Here is a 20,441-nt window from a genome sequence, read left to right as displayed (position 1 = left end):
TTTTTAACGGAATGTTTAGAACCATCAATAACTCCTCCTCATATCCTCCTACATTGACAACAATACACATGTCAATTAAGCTAATATTTAATCGACAAATAATATATATTTAAATACTCTAGAATTGTCATATCTTTTTCATAAAAATTGTAAATACCTACGCATAATTTCGGAACCTAGCATTTTATATATTAACATTTTATTACTTTCAATATTCTAATAAAATAAAACATAAATTATAATTGGCCGGCAAAATAACTATAAATTAAGATTTACAATGTTATTATCAAATTTAATGGGTTAAAAAACAAAATACCAATTAGAGATTAAATTTAAATAAATTCCAAAAAAAGTATAATATTTTAAGAAAATGATAAAAAAATATAAAGTTTCTTTTTTTATTTTATTTTAAAAGTTATAACAATATTAAAAAGTATAAAACATTTAAAAATTATTATTTTTCATAAATTATAAATAAAAGAATTATATTTTTACACAAATGATTTATTATTCAAATATAAATTAATAATAATATTTAATTATAAATATTAATTTAATAACTAAAATAAATATAATTATACTTTCTCTCTCGTCTCAATTTCTCTCCTCACTTTCTATTCTCTCCTGTTCAAAGAGAAATTATTCCATAGATACTTTCCACCGACTCATATATAGTCTTATCCAATTATTCTATGTCATATCAATTTTTTTCAACTCAAATTAAAATGATTAAAACAATTTCCACCTCAAATTTAATTTTGTTCAATTTCTTTTTCTTTTGATTTGCGGTGATTTTATTCCTTCCTCTCACCGTCTCTTCATCATCTTTTCACTGTTAGAACAAAAATAATTTAGGATTTTAGGCCATTCAAAATCAGCATGGAAGGATCACAGGCTGAGCAAAAAAAATGGATTTAGTGCTTAAAATCAATAGTTTTTAATCTTTTCATTCAACTATGAAATTATTATTGAATTTAGTTCATAGCCCTATTTTTTTTTCTAATAGTGAAGAATTAAACAATTTTGGTAAGAAAATATTTAAAAAAATCAAAAAAAATATTATTTATATTTTTAGGTTTAAGTTGGTTATTAACCATTTTAAAAGAAAATAAAATAAGAATAATAAAATAAAATGAAAAAAAAATTGAATTCAAGCATTAAAGAAAGAAAAAGAAATCTGTATAAACAATTATCTATAATAAATATTTATAGTTTTTATAATATATAATTTATATTTTAATACTTTTAATTTATGTTATAGGATTTATTAAAACTTTTATTATTAAGAATAAAATAAAATATAAAAATAATATTTTATTTATATTTTAGGGACCAATTTGGTTATTAACTAGTTAAATTAACATACCACATCATCATTTTAACGGACGAGTGGCTAAAATATACTAATTCGATAATGTTGATAATTAATATGTAAGTTTTAAAAGTTGGATGACTGAAATGTAATTTAAAGTAAAATTTAAGAACAACGGATGTAATTTACGTTAAGGGTAAATTATATCATTTTACCTTTAATTAATCTATATATATAAGTTTTCCATAAATATAATTTATTTACTTTTTCGTAGTAGAATAGTTATAAAATACAAATTAACAATTTTATTTTCTAAATATATGAAACATAATATGATATTAATTAAATATTAATTTCAAATATCCCATATTTACCTTTTACATAAAACATTTGAGTTCCTTAAATTTTAATGTTGTCATTAAATTTTTAAAAATATATTTTTTTAAAATTTTAGAATATTTACTAATGGAAAGGTAGCCAACAATAGTCCAGTCTTATGGATAATTAATAATAAAATTCAAAATTTTATAAGGAAACATGAAATTCATAATTTAATAGTATAATTATATTCAGGTCAAATTGTTAACACTATTAAATTTCTTTTGTTAGATTCAAGTTAATATAAAGTTATTTTTTAATTAATTGGCTATTAAGTGAATATTTTTTTTATTTCTAAAATGTCGTAGCAATAAATTTAATAAAAAAATTAACAGTGTTAACAGTTGTACCTAAATTTAAAAATTTAAAAAGTAAAGAGACTAAATTCTCTGAAACAAAAATACAGAGACTAGATTCCTAATTTTCAAAAAATACAGAGGCTTATAGTATATTTTAACTAAAATAGAAATATAAACAAAATTTAGTAAAAAAAAAGATAGGAATCCTTTAAAAATACATAATGAAATTCATTGTCTTTAGTGAAAAGTTGGCAGGGCTCGTCCCCTCCTAACATGGAATTTTTTTCATTTAAGTCTTTTAAATTTTTTAAAATTTTAATTAGCAAAATAAAATTATACTTTGGCCCTTTAAAAATAATAAAAAATTTAATTTAATCATTTAAAATTTATAAAAGTATAGACTATTCAAATGATGAAATTACATTTTTACTATCATAAAAATTAAAATTTAATCATAAAAATTAAAATTTAATTTCGATCCCTTAAAAAAAAAGTTTACCTTCGCCTTCATCAAACCCACAACAACTTTAAAATTTCCAACAAAATATCATTAAAGCATATAATAACTCCATTTAAAATGTAAATAAATAAATTTAAAAAGAAAATCCTTAAATAGACATGCAAAACATTTACTGTCACAATAGGACTAGAATGAGGAAAGTTATTGTATTTTCTAGAAATATATATATATATATATATTCGATTCTTTGATAGATTTAAAAATTACAAAACATATTCTTTAAAACCTTTACAACATTTTAAATTAAATCATATATCATACATATATATATATTCTATAATAAGGTTTTAACTAAAAAATGGTTTGTCACATGGCAGACTCAATACTTTAACATTTCTTAATATAATATAATATAATATATATTTGGTGCATAATGTATAAAAATAAATAATTTTAATATATAGTGATTTAATATATTTTTATCAAAATCAATGAGTGTATCGTTTGAGATAAAAGTAGCAGTGTATATAATATGAAAATGTTTTAAATTTATAAATAATATTTAAAAAATAGCATGTGTTCTATTTTTTTAATACTTAATTTTTTAAATTCACTTTGTAAATGAAAAATGTGTCACCTTCTCAATTATATTTGTAAATTTGGATTTTCACGTAGCTAATAATATTTTATTATATATTATATGACTATTATTTTGGTAATCTGACAATAGAAACTAAAACTTTAAATACAACTATACTAATTAACAAATTAAGTATATCTCCTTTATCTTTTGTTTGTAAAAGAGAGGAAATAAAAAAGATAATGAAAGTTAAAAAAAATTAAATTACTGAAAAAGAATATATAAAATCAGATGTGAATTTGTCCTAAAATTTAGTTTAAAAATGGTTATCATGGAATTTGCAAAATTCCAGAATTTGGAGATCTAAAAAGTTTGTATGACAGTTGCTTTTCACTATTATTTGTTGGATACTATAGAAGAATCGTAATCTGTTTGTGTTTGCTATTAGTAATAATTGTGCTCAAGACCTTGTTGATACAGGTATTGCATGGACAAGGAGTTTTGCTAATACAAGCATGAGCTTACCTCATTAGAGTCCTTTAGTGTCGACTTTGCATTGTTCGCCATCGGAAATAAGGTAAGTTAAGTTTAACGCAAATGGAGCAATGTCACCTAATAACAGTAATGCTTCGGTTGGAGGGGTTCTTAGGGATTCAGAAGCAAGATGGTTGTGTGGTTTCTCAATGATGATTGCCAAGGACACGATCTTTCGAGTTGAATCATGTGCTGTGTTAAAGGTTTGTGTATAACATGGGACATGGGTCATCATCAATTAGAGATTGAATGCGATAATGCACTACTTATTGAGTATTTATTGGTGGGCTACACCGTTAATAGTTGTTAACATTAATGGAAGACAATTAATAATGGTTGCCATTAACATTAATGGGAGACAATCAATAATGACAACCACCAACTTTGGAAAAGTGGCAAGGGATAATTTTTTTTTGGTCCTTGAGATAATGGGCTATTTATTGTTTGGTCCTTAAACCTCAACTATAAATAGGCCTTCTCTTTTCTCATTTCAATTCATCCCAACCAATCTTTCTCTCTTAGTTTTCTCTCTTCTCCCATTTGAGAATTCTTAAGGAATTCTATTTGTTTGTAATATTTTCGAGATAGTAAAGTTATCATCTGGTGTTAGTGCCCGAGGACGTAGGTATAATTTACCGAACCTCGTTAAAACTCTTGTGTTTTTTTTTGTCCTATTTTTCTTTAAATATTTGAGGGTATAATAGTAGTATTTAATTGTGCTATTAAATTACTATAGAAGGGATATTCTGACTAAGGAAAGACTTGGTATTTAAGAGATCCTTGTGATCCACCTCTCTTCCCTGGGAATTGAACTTTGAGTGTTTTTTTTAGTACAATCATTTACACGCTTCCAACCCTATTGGAACTACAAGTGGTATCAGAGCCTAAGGTTAATCGTAGTATGCTCTGTGGTTGCAGTTTAAACTGATCTTCCACATCAGAAAAGATTTCCTTAGGTATATTGAAAGATTATGGAGAAAACGGTCGGTGTAGGAGCTTCAACATCGTCCATGTGGACAAGACCGACAATTGCAAATGCAAGATTGGCCGTGGAGATCTTTGATGGCACGGCCATTTTGGTATGTGGCAAAGTGAGGTTCTAGATGCCCTTTTTCAGCAAGGTCTAGACATTGCCATTGATGAAGAGAAACCAGATGATGTACAGGAGAAAGATTAGAAGGCGATCAATCGGTTGGCATGTGGCACAATTCGATCATGCCTTTCTTGAGAGCAGAGGTATGCTTTTTCAAAGGAGACTTCTGCAAATAAGTTGTGGGTGGCACTTGAAGAAAAATTTTTGAAAAAAAACAGTCAAAATAAGCTCCACTTGAAGAAAAGACTGTTTCGCTTCACATACGTCCCAAGTACCACAATGAATGATCACATCACCAAATTTAATCAGTTAGTCACTGATTTGCTGAATATGGATGAGACATTCAAAGATGAAGATTTGGATTTGATGCTGTTGGGGTCACTTCCTGAGGAGTTTGAGTTCCTAGAAACTACTCTACTTCATGGCAGGAGCGATATATCTCTGAGCGAAGTCTGTGCGGCCTTATACAGTTATGAACAGAGAAAGAAGGACAAACAGAAAAACTCAATCAGAGATACAGAAGCTTTAGTAGTCTGAGGTCGTTCATACACTAGGAAGAAAACTCAAAAGGGGAGATCAAAGTCAAAGTTCAGACTCGGGAAAGATGAATGTGTTTTTTGTCATGAGAAAGGCCACTGGAAGAAAAATTGTCCAAAGCTGAAGAATAAGGGAAAAGCTGCTGTAGATGCTTGTGTTGCAAAGCATGATACCAGTGACTCTGAACTATCACTGGTTGCATCATCATCGTCGTTCCATTCAGATGAGTGGATATTGGATTCGGGTTGTACCTATCATATGTCCCCTAACCGGGAGTGGTTCTCTGATTTAGTAGAACTAAATGGAGGAGTTGTTTATATGGGCAATGACAATGCCTGTAAAACTGTTGGGATAGGTTCAATCCAATTAAAGAATAAAGATGGATCAACCAGAGTTCTGACTGATGTTTGGTACGTGCCCAGTTTGAAGAAAAATCTCATCTCATTGGGAGCCCTGGAATCCAATGGTTCAGTTGTTACTATGAGAGATGGGATTTTGAAAGTGACATCTGGCGCACTTGTGATATTGAAGGGCATCAGGAAAAATAACTTGTATTACTACCAAGGTAGTACAGTTATTGGAGCAGTCGCTGCAGCTTCCGGCAACAAAGAATTGGACTCAATACAGTTGTGGCATATGAAGTTGGGACATGCCAGCGAAAAATCCTTGCAAATTCTGGCAAAGCAAGGATTGTTGAAAGGTGCAAAGGCTTGCAAATTAAAATTTTGCGAGCATTGTGTTCTGGGAAAGCAAAAGAGAGTGAAATTCGGTATTGCTATCCATAATACAAAAGGTATGTTGGAATATGTTCACTCAGATGTGTGGGGGCCTTCCAAGACACCTTCATTGGGAGGAAAACACTACTTTGTTACTTTTGTTGATGACTTTTCCAGAAGAGTTTGGGTGTATACCATGAGAACTAAGGATGAAGTGCTTAGAGTTTTTCTTAAATGGAAAACTATGATCGAAAACCAGACTGGCAAGAAAATCAAGCGGCTTAGGATGGACAATGGAGGGGAATATAAAAGTGATCCGTTCTTCGATGTGTGCCAAGAGTATGGTATTGTTCGACACTTCACAGTTAGGGATACACCACAGCAGAATGGATTGGCAGAGCGTATGAATCGAACATTGCTGGAGAAAGTTCGATGTATGTTGTCCAATACTGGGTTGGGCAAGCAATTTTGGGCTGAGGCTGTGACATACGCTAGCCATCTTGTTAATCGTTTGCCATCATCTGCATTAGAAAGAAAAACTCCTATGGAGGTATGGTTTGGAAAACCGGCTACAGATTATGATTCCTTACATGTGTTTGGAACCACTGCATATTATTATGTGAAGGAGTCAAAGTTAGATCCGAGGGCAAAGAAAGCTCTCTTTATGGAAATCACTTCTGGAGTGAATGGATTTCGTCTTTGGTGCTTAAGCACAAAGAAAATGATCTGTAGCAGATATGTTACCTTTGATGAATCTGCGACATTGAAAAAGGTAGCAGATAAAGATATTCAGACGAGCAATACTCCACAGCAGGTGGAGTGTACTCCAAAACAGGTGGAGTTTGAGCAGATGGGGATTTGCCCAGTTAATAAGTCTAATTCTCCAGCCACAATGGAGGAATTAGAGGTTGAAGCGGTTCTGACCTAAGAACCACTAAGTACACCAGAACCAGTTGCAGTTGCAAGGCCACGGAGAGAAATTCGTAAACCTGCTCGATTTACTGATATGGTGGCCTACGCCCTTCCCGTTGTTGATGATATTCCTATCACTTATCAAGAAGCAATGCAAAGCTTAGAAAGTGATAAATGGAAAAGCGCCATGGATGAAGAAATGCAGTCTCTCCGGAAGAACAATACTTGGGAGTTGGTGCAATTACCGAAAGGTAAAAGGGCAATCGGATGCAAGTGGGTATTCGCAAAGAAAGACGGATCTCCTAGCAAGAAGGATATTCGCTACAAGGCAAGATTGGTAGCTAAAGGCTACGCTCAGAAGGAGGGAATTGACTACAATGATGTATTTTCCCCTGTTGTGAAGCATTCCTCCATTAGAATTTTGTTGGCCTTGGTAGCACAGTTGAATTTGGAGCTAGCTCAACTTGATGTTAAGACGGCTTTTTTGCATGGTGAGTTAGAAGAGGAGATCTATATGACTCAGCCCGAAGGATACACAGATGCTGGTGGTAGAAATTGGGTTTGTAAGCTGAACAAATCGCTATATGGATTGAAGCAATCCCCGAGGCAGTGGTACAAGCGATTTGATAGCTTTATGAGAAGGCAGAAGTACACAAGAAGCAAATATGACAATTGTGTGTATTTGCAGAAGCTGCATGACAGATCTTTCATTTATCTACTCTTGTATGTTGATGATATGTTAATCGCTTCGAAGAGCTAAAAAGAGATAGATAAGCTGAAGGCTCAGTTGAATCAAGAGTTCAAGATGAAAGATCTAGGTGAGGCCAAGAAGATTCTCGGCATGGAGATAAGTAGAGATAGACAGAGAGGCAAGTTTTGTTTGAATCAGAAGCAATATCTGAAAAAGGTATTACAATGTTTTGGTGTAAATGAAAACACAAAACATGTAAGTACCTCACTTGCTTCTCATTTGAAACTTAGTGCTCAATTATCTCCGAAAACTGAAGAAGAAAGAGAATATATGGCGAAAGTCCCATATGCTAATGCAGTTGGGAGTTTGATGTATGCGATGGTGTGTACGAGGCCTGACATTTCACAAGCTGTTGGAGTTGTGAGCAGGTATATGCATGATCCTGGAAAAGGACATTGGCAAGCTGTGAAATGGATTCTACGGTATCTTCGAAAAACCGTAGATGTTGGTTTAATTTTTGAACAGGATGAAGCACTTGGTCAGTTTGTAGTTGGATATGTTGATTCCGACTTTGCTGGTGATTTAGATAAACGTCGTTCAACTACGGGGTATCTGTTTACTCTTGCGAAAGCCCCAGTGAGTTGGAAGTCTACCTTACAGTCTACAGTAGCTGTGTCTACTACAGAGGCAGAATATATGGCAGTTACAGAAGCTGTTAAGGAGGCTATTTGCCTTAATGGATTGTTGAAAGACTTAGGAGTTGTTCAAAGTCACATAAGTTTATATTGTGACAGTCAGAGCGCTATTCATTTAGTGAAAAATCAAGTCTATCATTCAAGAACCAAGCATATCGACGTAAGGTATCACTTTGTGCGGGAAATCTTTGAAAAAGGAAAAATTCTACTTCACAAGATTCCGACAGCAGATAATCCCGCAGATATGATGACCAAGGTGGTAACAACAATCAAGTTTAATCATTGTTTGAACTTGATTAACATCCTGAGAATTTGAGCACCTTCAGGTGTATGGCGCTCGAGAGCGCATTTGTAGGCACTACAAAAGATAGCTTTATCGAATTTGGGGAGTTGAAGGAAGTGTGTGAAGATGTGATTATCCTAATCAAATCTTCAAGGTGGAGATTGTTAACATTAATGGAAGACAATTAATAATGGTTGCCATTAACATTAATGGGAGACAATCAATAATGACAACCACCAACTTTGGAAAAGTGGCAAGGGATAATTTTTTTTTGGTCCTTGAGATAATGGGCTATTTATTTTTTGGTCCTTAAACCTCAACTATAAATAGGCCTTCTCATTTCTCATTTCAATTCATCCCAACCAATCTTTCTCTCTTAGTTTTCTCTCTTCTCCCATTTGAGAATTCTTAAGGAATTCTATTTGTTTGTAATATTTTCGAGATAGTAAAGTTATCATCTGGTGTTAGTGCCCGAGGACGTAGGTATAATTTACCGAACCTCGTTAAAACTCTTGTGTTTTTTTTTGTCCTATTTTTCTTTCAACATTTGAGGGTATAATAGTAGTATTTAATTGTGCTATTAAATTACTATAGAAGGGATATTCTGACTAAGGAAAGACTTGGTATTTAAGAGATCCTTGTGATCCACCTCTCTTCCCTGGGAATTGAACTTTGTGTGTTTTTTTAGTACAATCATTTACACGCTTCCAACCCTATTGGAACTACAATAGTAACTTAACTAAGCTTCGTTTAATTCACAGCTTCATCAACACTGATTGGAGGATATAGATTCGTCACATTCCAAGGAGCCAAAATGCAGGGGATAATCGAATGACTAAGTGTGAGTCTAATAGTTCTTTGAATTTAATTTTACTTGAAGACCCCCCCTTTGTCAATTAAGAGGTTTTGTTGACAGATAATATTTTCTCTGCATGAATTTAATTGGTTTTAATGTACTCGCTTAATGATGTTATTTTCTAAAAAAAATTTGACTATTTTGTAAAAAATTAAATTTCGGGGATAAAAATTCTATTGTTTACCCTAAAATAAAACAACAGCCTCATCCTTTCAAACTCTTAAAATTGTGTTAATTAATGGAAAGAAAACTTGATTGATAGATTCGGAAAGAGGAATATAGTGAAACATACAAAGCAGGGCCCAAGATCCAAAGCCACCAGAAGCAATGCCTTCAAAAAACAACTCTTCAAGAGGCAAGCCGTTATCGTTGCAAACATTGACAATAAAAGAGACTTGCGCCCCGGTGACTTTTACACTCAGTTATCAAAATAAAAACAATAACGGCAACTTGCTTTGACAAATCTTCGCTCAGTGCGATGGGTCACCTTCCCTGAAAGGAGCACAGTAATGCATAAACCCACTAATGGAGCCACGGCAGACTCAAGATTTCACCTAATTATTATTATTAAATTTAAATTCCAGTAACTTTTTTATTTTCTAGCAAAAGAAAAAAAAGTTACACAAGATTCTTTCTCTCTTTATTCATTTTTTCCTCAAAATTTTCCAGACAGAAATGAAGATATTAATTGCGAGATTGGCTCCAAAGCGAAAGATTTGATGATGGAATCAAAAGAGATGTCCGAAGAGGGGGACAAAACAACCTCACTAATTTTTCAAACTTTAATTTACTTTTTAGCTTTCAGAATCTTTCTCGTAAAGTTACCCACCTGAAATGAAAAAAAAATAAAAGAAAACACAGTTGTCGAGAAAAATGGACGGCAATGAGCATGTGCGACTTCGGAGGATTTCACTCAAAACTTTTTCATGCTTTAATGCGCGTTTAATTCACGCTCATAAAGGAAAGAGTCGAGAAGTGTATTTCATTTTTCCTGCCCTTTCGTTGTGCCATTGCCTTCGCCATCGCTTAGACCACTCGTCGACTTTCCAATAAAAAAAAGCATCATACTTTGTTGTCAATGGAAGTTATTGCCTCTGCCATTTTGTATATTGCTTATTGTTTACAAGATTATATTTTTTAAAGGGAAGTTATTGCTTGTTGTTTTTATAATTAGGGGAAAAGCGCCTTCGCTTGATCTCCTCTTCTATGTGTAACCTTCCCTTTCTCTCATGTTATATATAACTTTTTTAACCCCCTTCTATTTTTGGCATTTCCCTTCCCCTCTCTCTCGCTTGAAGGAACTAAAACTTCGCTAATCAGACAACTAAAATATTAGTAATAATAAAAGCAAGTAAGGAAACATCTCTCCTGTTTCTCTTCCACTTATGCTTGATGTTATTGCTTATTTATTTCTTGTATCATTTGCATTACCTGGGTTTCAATTCCTTTTATTACATCACCTTTTTTTTTCCCGTTACAAAAGAGTTACTGCTTTGATTCTCTTTCTGAAGAATTTAAATCTGTTGGGAATTTTTAACCGATTGGTTGTCTTTTCTTATCTTTTTTTTTCCCTCAGGGGTTCCTTTTTTTAAATTTTGCATTACAGGGTGTTAGTACTGTAGGAGTCATTACATTTACAGTCAAGGTACTGGTATTCAAACTGTATACTTTGTGTATCAAGGGGCAATTTTTTATTGGATTTTTTGAAGCTTATATTGTGGAAGCTTTCATGGTTTGGGGGTAGTGAGAGAATTTGAGGATTAAGAGCATATAAAAGGGAACCCTTTTCATATCTTTGTGTATTCTGTGATAAGCTTTACTTGAAGAGGATGGTATCTCGTAGATTCTGCAGAATAAATGAAAAAGTTTGAATCTTTTAGTTGGCATGGCTGACAATTTAATTAACAATGTAAGATGAGATAAAAGGAAGTGTTTAGAAAATGGAAACCAAGGAAGAAGCTGAAGGACATGAAGACCAATCACAATCAACAATTTGGGAATTGGACCATGGTTTTGAGGAGGAGGCTGTGAAAGTGGATGGGGGAGTTCAGAATCCCGTGCACTCTGGAAGCACTGCTTCTCCAAGGCTGCTGCCATTGGGGCATAGGCGCACTCAGAGTGAATTCACAACTGCAGGACACAAGCGTACCAATAGTTTCCAGAGATTGAAAACTCAGATGCAGAGGGCTTGGCGATGGGGTGGCAATTCAAGGGATGAAAGATATCGGCCAAGCTTCAATCCTGAGGTTTTGGCAAACCAGAAACGCCAGTGGTACCAACTCCACTCCAAATCTATGGTATTTTAGACCAAACTCATCCACTTCTTTCTTTGCTCATTTCCAGGTTTCCTCTAATCAGTCATTTTGTGTATGCATTTTCTATGGCTGTAAATTCGTTGGATTTATTGTAACCTGTTATTGAAGAATAATTATAACTTGCACCATTACTTACACTAAGGATGAGTCCCCCGTTACTTCCTTTTCTGTTCTTTTGCTTATTATGCTTGTAAAATTTTTGCCATTTTAAAAAAATCTCTTTTACTATTCGTGTCTCTACTGAACTTGTTCTATGCATTAAATACTACTGTAATGCAGATGCTATATTGGATGATAGGATGTGATTTAGGTGGTTTAAGGGCCTATATCTTAATGTCTTCTGTGAGGCATTTAAACTAAAATATACTTGGTTGCTCCTTGTTACTTTTATTCTATGCTTGATGATGATTTGGTTTCAAGGCCAAACATGTAATAATATAGGAAGTCATAACACACGGCTTATGTTATTGGTAAGTGGTCTTATCCCATTTTGTTTCCAGTTTGAGTGTTTTTGGCCTTACATTCAGGTCAGGCTTCGTCATTTATTGCTAATGGCTGCTGTCAAAAAGATTGTATACATTTATGTTTTGCTCTTGTGCGAAGTGCTATTTTCTATAATGATATAGTATGTCTTAATGTTGGAAGTCAATTTCATACCTTAAGATAGTCATTCTGACAAAAATCTATTACTGATATGTTGGAGTAAACAGCTAGTGAGTATTAGCTCAATGTGATTCTGATATATTTCTATACCTTTCGGAATTCAGAATTCTAATTCGAGGTTGTTGCAGGATCGTATTAAATATGAGCACCCAAAGTCAATCTTTGAGCACTTTATTATTGTTGGGATTCATCCAGATGCTAGTCTTGGGGAGATGGAAAAAGACTTTGCTAAAAGGAAGAAGTGGGAGATGGAGATGAAAAAATCTGGAATCATAGATCTTAAGATAATACAGCATCATGGACCTCCACTTCCAACATTTGAACCTCAGGTTGACTACATAATGAAATACAACGAGACCCTTTTTATATTTTCAACAATCTGTTACTCTGCTCCTTAATTTCCTTCAAGTTTGCATGACCTTAGGGAGATCTAGTTTGTCAACTGTGTAACTTAGCAATTTACGTTTCTCGCAAATAAAGGCAGTGCCGTTATAGAAGGAAGAACAATCTGGTTTTTCTTTGTGTGTTTTCTTTTCTTCTTAAATTTCTACTTGCACTCTTTTCAGAGAATGCGTTTGCTTCACTGGAATTCTTTTCGTAAACATGTTATCAATGGGAAATCGTTTTAGAGTAGGCATTTGGATCAAAGATAATATATTTCTTTTCATATGAGCTGACATCATGATTCTTTCTTTTTTTAACAGTTACTTTTCAGATACCCTCCTGGGAAGAGGATACCTATGCGTTTGAAGGACTTAGCCAACTTTTGTTTTCCTGGGGGTGTTAAGGTTTGATCTCATTACTTTTTGATGATACTCTTGTCTACTAGCTTATCAGTTGTTCAACTTGGTGTGAGCTATATTAAATGATGAGAATTACTAGCTGAGTTGGTTCTAGTTTCATGGCCTTTGTTGTATTTGAGTTACAGTAAACCTAATTCAAACTTTATAGCCTTTTTTTGGTTCATATATTGCATATATTAAGTCAGTTCATTATTCAATTATTTAGGTCTCTCCTTTCTTTGTTGCTTTATCGCCTTCTTCTTCATTTTGCCTGTTTTAGGAGGAAAATGATTATTATAGGTCACGTTTGGCCTTTCTATTACATGTTAATTTGTAGTTTATGATTAAAAAGTTGAAACTTGGTCAAAGAGGTACGCATTTCCATGCGATCTATTCGAATTTTCTCCATCTAGTTTTGCCTTACATATAGTAATAGTTACCATATGCCCTGTGGAGCACTTATAAATGTTGTACTCTTCATCTATATGATTTTGATCGTTTCTGGTTAACTTTTGTCAATGTACTACATTTCTTTTCCTTTTTCTTTGTATTAACATTTATGGACTTAGAACACTTATTTTTTCTATGAATTAGGGACGATTGCTGGAAAGAACCCCGTCATTTAGTGATCTAAATGAGCTTCTTTATGGACAGGTATACAGAATTAATTTATCTAAAGGATTCCTATATTATCCTCAGATTGTTGGTTCCATATAACCTTTTTTTTTTTCTTCTGTATATCAGACTGTTATTTTTTCTTAATGGGGATTACTTCTTGTACTGTATTACACAATGACTTGCCCATTCTCAAGTGAAGAAAACATGGCAGAGAAAAGAAGATAAAACGATTTTCCTTTATTCAGTTATAATATCTATTTTCTATCACTAATATCCAAACCATGCCATGTGCCTCTATTTTATCTTTGTCAATTAACTCATTCTTCTCATTTTCCTAAGTCCAAAAAGTGATTATCCAACTGTACATTTTAGGGTTAACCAACTCAAAACCTTTTTAGGGTTAAGCCAGTAAACACTAATATTTTGTTTTGAAAGATATGCTAAGCATCTTTAGTCGTATATATGGAATTCATTCTGAATAGTTTTCCTTCAGTAAAAAATATAATAAGTTTTAAGTAATGAACTTTTCTCACTTGTCCGTTCTATTGACCTGAAGAGAAAAGTAACATTTTTATTTGTACATTCTCCGCAGGAGCATTTGGCCACAGACGATTTAGCATTTATTTTTTCACTTAAGGTACGTTTCATATTTGTTCCATGAGCTATGTTGTTGCATCCTTTAAATTCTTCCATGGATTTTATTGTGTTCAAATGGATCCCTTTATGGTACATTGACTTATAACATGTGATGGTATATAATTAATAGAGTTAGCTTTTCTTTACTCTTATATTCTCTATCTGTGTATTTTTGTCATTCTAATGGATGCAATAGAGAAAAGGAGAGATGAATTTTTGGGGCAGTACCATGCACCATGTTAATACTTAATTCCATATTGAAGCTACTATTGATAAGAATAGTGTTAGGTGTGTGAGAAGTAAAGAGGCAAGCTTGATTGATGCATCACTGCTGTAGCTGGGAATGGATAAAGGACTCTAGCAATTCATTTTTTCCAATATAATGGCCAAAACTTGTTTGACATTACTTTCATTTCTGCTCAATCATTCTGTCCTCTGTTTTAAGTGTGTATTACTGTAAAAATGACCATGGAATCCCAAATGGAACAAGAACCTGTCCGTTTTGTTTCATGTCCTTGCACTTCTTGTACAATAAGATTTATGTGAGAAACAAGGAAATGATGGGTTGTGAAACATTTTATAATCCCTTGATCAGGTGGCAGGCAATGTTACGGTTTATGGTGTTTGCTTACATGTACCGGAACTTGTTCAGAGGCAGCCTGGTATTTTAGATGGTACATCGCCTATTCCAACGTCAACTGGAGCATGCAGCCAGTTTATGGTATCTGCACCTCGCTGCTATTGTTTGCTAACTAGAGTGCCTTTCTTTGAGTTACACTATGAGATGTTGAACAGGTTAAAGTTGATTCCTCTCCCTCATGACCCCTGGAATTCTTTGTCTTTGAAATTTGAGGTAGATGTTAAACGTAATTATAAAGCTGTTGATGCCCTCATTCTCAATGTCTCTTTTTTTTTACTTGCATGCAGTATCATTGCACAGGAGCGCCTGAATCGAATAACAGAATTTGTTAATGAAATGTCTTTGTCTCTCAATGATTATGCGCCATCTGTCACCAAACTAGATGAACAAATGAATGATAATACTGAGTCTCTAGATGGGGAGTATGTTAATGATTGGATGGCTTCTGCAATATCTGTTAACAATGCCTTAACTCATAGTCCCATTGCTGCTGAAATTATTGCCGATGATGAGGTTTCATCTGTTTCACTAAAGATAAGTTCACCGATGTCACCTGAAAGTGTAGCAGCAAGTGAGGCTTCAGATTTGGGTCACCTTAGTGAAATAGAAAAGGATGGTAGAAAAAATGTGCTATACTTTGACGATAATATATCTGAAACCTCAGAATATCGCTCCGATGCTTTGGAAAGAATTAATGGGAACTATGAAAATGGACAAGCTTCTCCTGAGATTGGAACATTTGTTGGCATGAGAAGCCGTACTATGGACAGAATGGGAAGTTCTCAATCCCTATTCAGGTGGTAAATTATGATTAAATTGATTATTAGGTTTGTATTAGAATAAATAGAAAAGAAATCCGTTGTCATAACTAGATGAGACTCTCATATGATAAAGTGCTCTATGATATCTGCCTGCTGGCATCTTTATTTTAGTTTCTTGTGGGTTTTTTACCAGCCATTTTTTTTTTCAAATATAATGTTATCTTTGGCAGTCCAACTAGAAGCCTGGCATTAGAGGATGATGACGAGGATGATGACCTTTTCTCAAATCCTGAGAGAGATTTTAGAGATGACTTCATATTGGACTGGGCTAGGGTTAATTTTCTATTTGTTTCTGGTTTTCTCACATATCATTGGTATAGTTGGATTCCCATTTGATGTTTGCTTATCTGATTTATTTGATAGGAAAACAAAAACGATATTCTACAGATCGTTTGTGCTTATCATGCTTTATCTATTCCGCCACAAGGGAAAGAAATACTTTTTCAGCCTCTTGAGCATTTACAGGCTATTGAATATGTGAGACCTCCAGTTTCTGCCTTTGGACTGGATAAAAGCTATTTATCTTCGCTTGAACCGTCTGAGGTATTTCCTTATTTTAATATTTTTTTTAATAAATGCTCCTTTGTAACATATACATTCACTTAGATGTGGCTCAACTTGGTGAAAGGTTGATGCAAAGTTGGCAGCTGCTGAGGAAGCTTTTGCACTTTCTGTATGGACAACGGCAACAATTTGTCGAGTTCTTTCTCTTGATAGTGTAATGTTCTATGTTGCAAACCTCTTCACTTCACTTCACCTCACCTGACTTCAATTTATTTTTGGTAGATATGTTTTCACCTTTTGATCATTCTTCCAGATTTTGGCAGTGCTTGCTGGAGTATTACTGGAAAAACAGGTTGTTGTAATTTCCCCAAATCTGGTAAGATCATATTCTTGTTCCTATATGTTTCATCCTTAATTGCTTTTATGGCCGACTATAAACTATATCCTTTTTTTGACACTAATTTGTATCAGTGCAGGGTGTCTTATCGGCTGTGGTGTTATCTATAGTTCCTTTGATTCGTCCGTTTCAGTGGCAGAGTTTATTTCTTCCAGTAATCTCCGTTACTTCTATTGCTGCTGCTCTTTCTGAAATTCTAGTTGGCAGATATCTTTCTGGATGTAGCTCAAATCTTCATATTACCAATAAGCTGTAGTAGATCGTTTCTTTGAATATTCTTAAGTACGCCATCAAGCAGAAAGACATGAAGTGTTAACAGTCAAAGTCTACAATGAAAATGGTGAAACCAATAGAGATACGCAGTGCAATTTAAAAAATATGGCTTCTAGAGTTGAAATGTATGAACAGCTAAAATGTTATCTGTGTCCTAGGTTTAGTCTTAATGCCCCTTAATGATGATCTCCGGCATGAAGTTCTTGCCTAAATGCCTCGTTAATGCAGTAATAAAATGCAGAAATGTTATATATGTTTGCAGCCTTTGCTGCAGCACATTGCTATTTGTAAGTGAAGGAATAAATATACATAAAGACATATCAATATGCATTTTTACGGAAACTGTTATTCCCTCATCTTATATGGTGATAACACAATATAAGTCATATGAAGGTGATGTAACCTGTTAATATCGATCCTTTCCTCTTTGGATAAAGTGTTTTTCTTCACTCTTTCTTGTGAGTGAAATGGGAAAAAGATGGGAGTTCAAGTAGTTTTGCTTACTGGCATATTCCATTTCAGATGTTTCAGTTAAAGATTGTATTTAGTAATTCTTCTGGACATCATATTTCTAACTTTCTGAACTCTATTTGCATTCAGGTGCTGCCGATGAGGATGCTTGATTTTCTTGATGCGCCGGTTCCTTTTCTTGTGAGTTGTAGTGTTTTTCTGGATGTTAGTTTAAAAATAAAAAAAGAGAGAAGAAAAGATACTATGATTCATGAAATTCTAAGCCGACGTTTGACATTAAATTGTAAGGGAAGAGTTTTAGCCTGCCTAAGAAAGACAAAAATCATATTTCTTTTGTATACGTGATTGATCTTGCCTATCTCAAAACAGAAAAGGATTCTTTGTGGCTTTTGTAAGCAGGTTAAAGCTCAGAATGAACATACAAACCCTTATATGCAAAAATTGTGTTATAGTAGCATATGTTTAGTAGAAGTTATGGAATGCCCTGATTTAGCTTTTTGTTTCTTTCATTTTATAGGTTGGCGTACAACATAAACCCAACGAATTGAAAATGAAAGCATCTAATCTTGTTCAAGTTAATTTGCTCAAAAACCAGGTATTTATGGTTTCTAGACATAGTTTTGCATGTTTGGTTCCAAGATCCATAGTTCCACTGTAGAACTGCTGTAAAATTTTATGGGGTATACTTACAATGTTTGATGGACTGTAATTCAGCTCCTTACAAGTTTCTCTTGTTTCTTTCCATATGCTCTCCTAACTCTCGAACAATTTGTACAGAAATTTGATAATCTATTAGGATTGCTCAAAGTATTTCACCCTAACTCGGAGTATTCTTAGTTGTTCCTTTTAACTGTTATTCAGGTGAAAACGTGTTACTTGCCTACACTTCCTCGACATAAAGAGCTTGTAACGGAACTAAGGTCAATACATTCCAGACTGTCATATGAAGGTTCAATTGCTAACAAACATCCTACATATAGGTGCAATGAAGTGCAGGTGTTTACCAATCACTATAAAAAATGCTTAATGTATCTTTTTCCATGACCCATTGTTTTACTAGGAGGATGTCAAGATTTTAATAAAAGATCTTTCTACTTAGTTCAGATTAATTAATGGTTAAGTCATTTTTAAAATTTTGTTCTAGTAGTTATTGGAATAAACTCGAGAGATTTTAGCACTTTTTTTTTTTCTGAATATTTTGCTTTTTGCTCACCTTTAGCATCCTTTTATCGGTACTTCTTATTTTTCATATTTTGACTGCAACTAATATCAGTTTTACTGGTTCAGGCTGAAGCTGCAACGCAATTTTTGACAGTCATGCGACAGTACCTCGAGTCACTTTGTGCAAATCTGAGATCTCATACAATTACTAATGTACAATCAAACCATGACAGGGTTGGCAGTTTGGCTCATATAATTTATGTTGTTCCTCGGTTTCTTTCTGAACCATTCTCATCATCTTTTTTATGTGTTTGATTAACTTCCAGGTTTCTTTACTACTTAAAGATAGCTTTATTGACTCTTTTCCTAGTAAGGAGCAGGCGTTTATTAAGGTAACTTCAGTTCTCTATTTTGATGGCTGAACATCTTTTAGTTTAAACTCGATCCAAACCTATCATTGCTGCTTGAAAAACACACAACACATCCAGATCCATGTTAAAGTGCAATTTATCCCCTTGTTGATCAAATAGATAGAATAACTCAACCATCAACACACATTTAAATAGGGTGAGGTTCAATTACAGTAATCCTGGTACATGCTTATTTAACAGACCGCGTGCTATTGCTTTATCATTGGTATCAATCATGTTTGCTACATTTTACCATGTTAATAACGCATGATGCTTGAACTACGAAGTCCACCATTCGTCTAGCTAAAACACCGACTGATGTTCTTATGTAAAAAAGCCATAGAAGCAAGTATTGGGTTGTTCTTTGATGATCAGGAGCAAAACCTTCCCGAGCCCTGTAAATACTCTGCATCTCCGAGTTCTTCCCTTGCACAAGTAAGATAAAAAGGGAAAGAAAATCGTATATTTTAAAATATGTCGAACCATAAGTTACAAATTTGTAGCACTAGATCTTATGTAACACATGTAACATGAAGTTTGAAGGATATCATATATTCTTATGTTTCAAATGATTGGTTAAGCATGGTAATTTCCGAGCTTCAACTGCTTACTCATTGCTGTTGTTTTTTGTTTGCAGCTGTTTGTAGACACACAACTATTCAGCGTTCTATCAGACTCTAGATTGTCAAGCTTCGAAAATGAGCACTAACATAATCTGATTAACAGGTACATAGCATCAGGATAAGCTTCCTAGATGCAAAACTCCATCAGATATAAAGTACTGTATAGCCTTGAAGAGTGATGGCCCTCTGAAACACCATCAGTTGCGACCCTAAGCCCTCATCGAATTATAGAGGGTGCAGTGCTGTAAAAACGTGTACACGCTTGGCAGCGAAAGGTTGGTAAAATGCGTAGGAACTCAAACTTCGTCCTTGCTTGCAGATCCTTGTAAATGTCAATAGTTTAATTGAACAGTTCATACTTTATAGAGCAACTCTTATTGAATGATCAGTATCTTTTGCTTTGCATGACGATGAATGTTACAGCACCGAGTCACACACTGTCGATATCCACCTGTTTTGCTGGACATCGTTAATCTGAGTCCGAAAAACATAACATCTTATAAAATGCTGAGGTTTTAGCGGGTGGACCTCAACCATGATGTTGCACGTCAATAGGAGCTTAAGACGGCATTTAAAAAGAAAAGGGTCCTTAATTCTGTTTTTCTTTTATCATTTGCATCGCTCTATATCTACGATGGACGCAAAGGGAATCACTATCAGCAAATTCATAACCTAGAAATTTCCTTTATTACATCATATCCAGGAAACCTTGCCTAGTGAAGAGGAGTCATTACAAAAACACATGAAAGAGCCATGCATGAAATAACAGTCCAAAATTCTG

General features: G+C 33.8%; 1 protein-coding gene across 3 annotated transcripts; it reads left to right on the top strand.

The window, feature by feature from the left end:
- The first annotated feature begins 9,719 nt into the window (after positions 1 to 9,719).
- LOC107924302 (uncharacterized) lies at positions 9,720 to 20,042 on the top strand. 3 transcript variants are annotated; one of them, XM_016854667.2, is made up of 19 exons: positions 9,720 to 10,697; positions 10,923 to 11,643; positions 12,453 to 12,653; positions 13,029 to 13,112; positions 13,701 to 13,760; positions 14,317 to 14,361; positions 14,956 to 15,155; positions 15,288 to 15,797; positions 15,992 to 16,094; positions 16,185 to 16,364; positions 16,450 to 16,539; positions 16,639 to 16,701; positions 16,802 to 16,876; positions 17,596 to 17,646; positions 17,984 to 18,061; positions 18,328 to 18,462; positions 18,754 to 18,861; positions 18,954 to 19,019; positions 19,675 to 20,042. In XM_016854667.2, the coding sequence occupies exons 2-19, from the start codon at positions 11,287 to 11,289 to the stop codon at positions 19,744 to 19,746; spliced, it is 2,478 nt and encodes an 825-aa protein (XP_016710156.2). In that variant the 5' UTR covers positions 9,720 to 10,697; positions 10,923 to 11,286; the 3' UTR covers positions 19,747 to 20,042. The 3 variants fall into 3 exon arrangements, with proteins under 3 accessions (XP_016710156.2, XP_016710157.2, XP_016710155.2); XM_016854668.2 differs by having other exon boundaries at positions 9,720 to 11,643; positions 18,754 to 18,840; XM_016854666.2 differs by having other exon boundaries at positions 9,720 to 11,643.
- The last annotated feature ends 399 nt before the right edge of the window (positions 20,043 to 20,441 follow it).

The sequence above is a fragment of the Gossypium hirsutum genome, chromosome A11, assembly GCF_007990345.1.
Source record: "Gossypium hirsutum isolate 1008001.06 chromosome A11, Gossypium_hirsutum_v2.1, whole genome shotgun sequence".
Classification (NCBI taxonomy): Eukaryota; Viridiplantae; Streptophyta; class Magnoliopsida; order Malvales; family Malvaceae; genus Gossypium; species Gossypium hirsutum.
Note: the sequence above shows the minus strand (reverse complement) of the source record. Positions and strands in the feature narration are given on the sequence as shown.

Coding starts and splice junctions, on each gene's coding strand:
- LOC107924302 (XM_016854667.2), top strand. CDS start 11,287: ATGGAAACCAAGGAAGAAGCTGAAGGACATGAAGACCAATCACAATCA. Junction 17,647..17,983: donor ATGCGCCGGTTCCTTTTCTT/GTGAGTTGTAGT, acceptor TTCATTTTATAG/GTTGGCGTACAACATAAACC. Junction 19,020..19,674: donor AGGAGCAGGCGTTTATTAAG/GTAACTTCAGTT, acceptor TTTTGTTTGCAG/CTGTTTGTAGACACACAACT.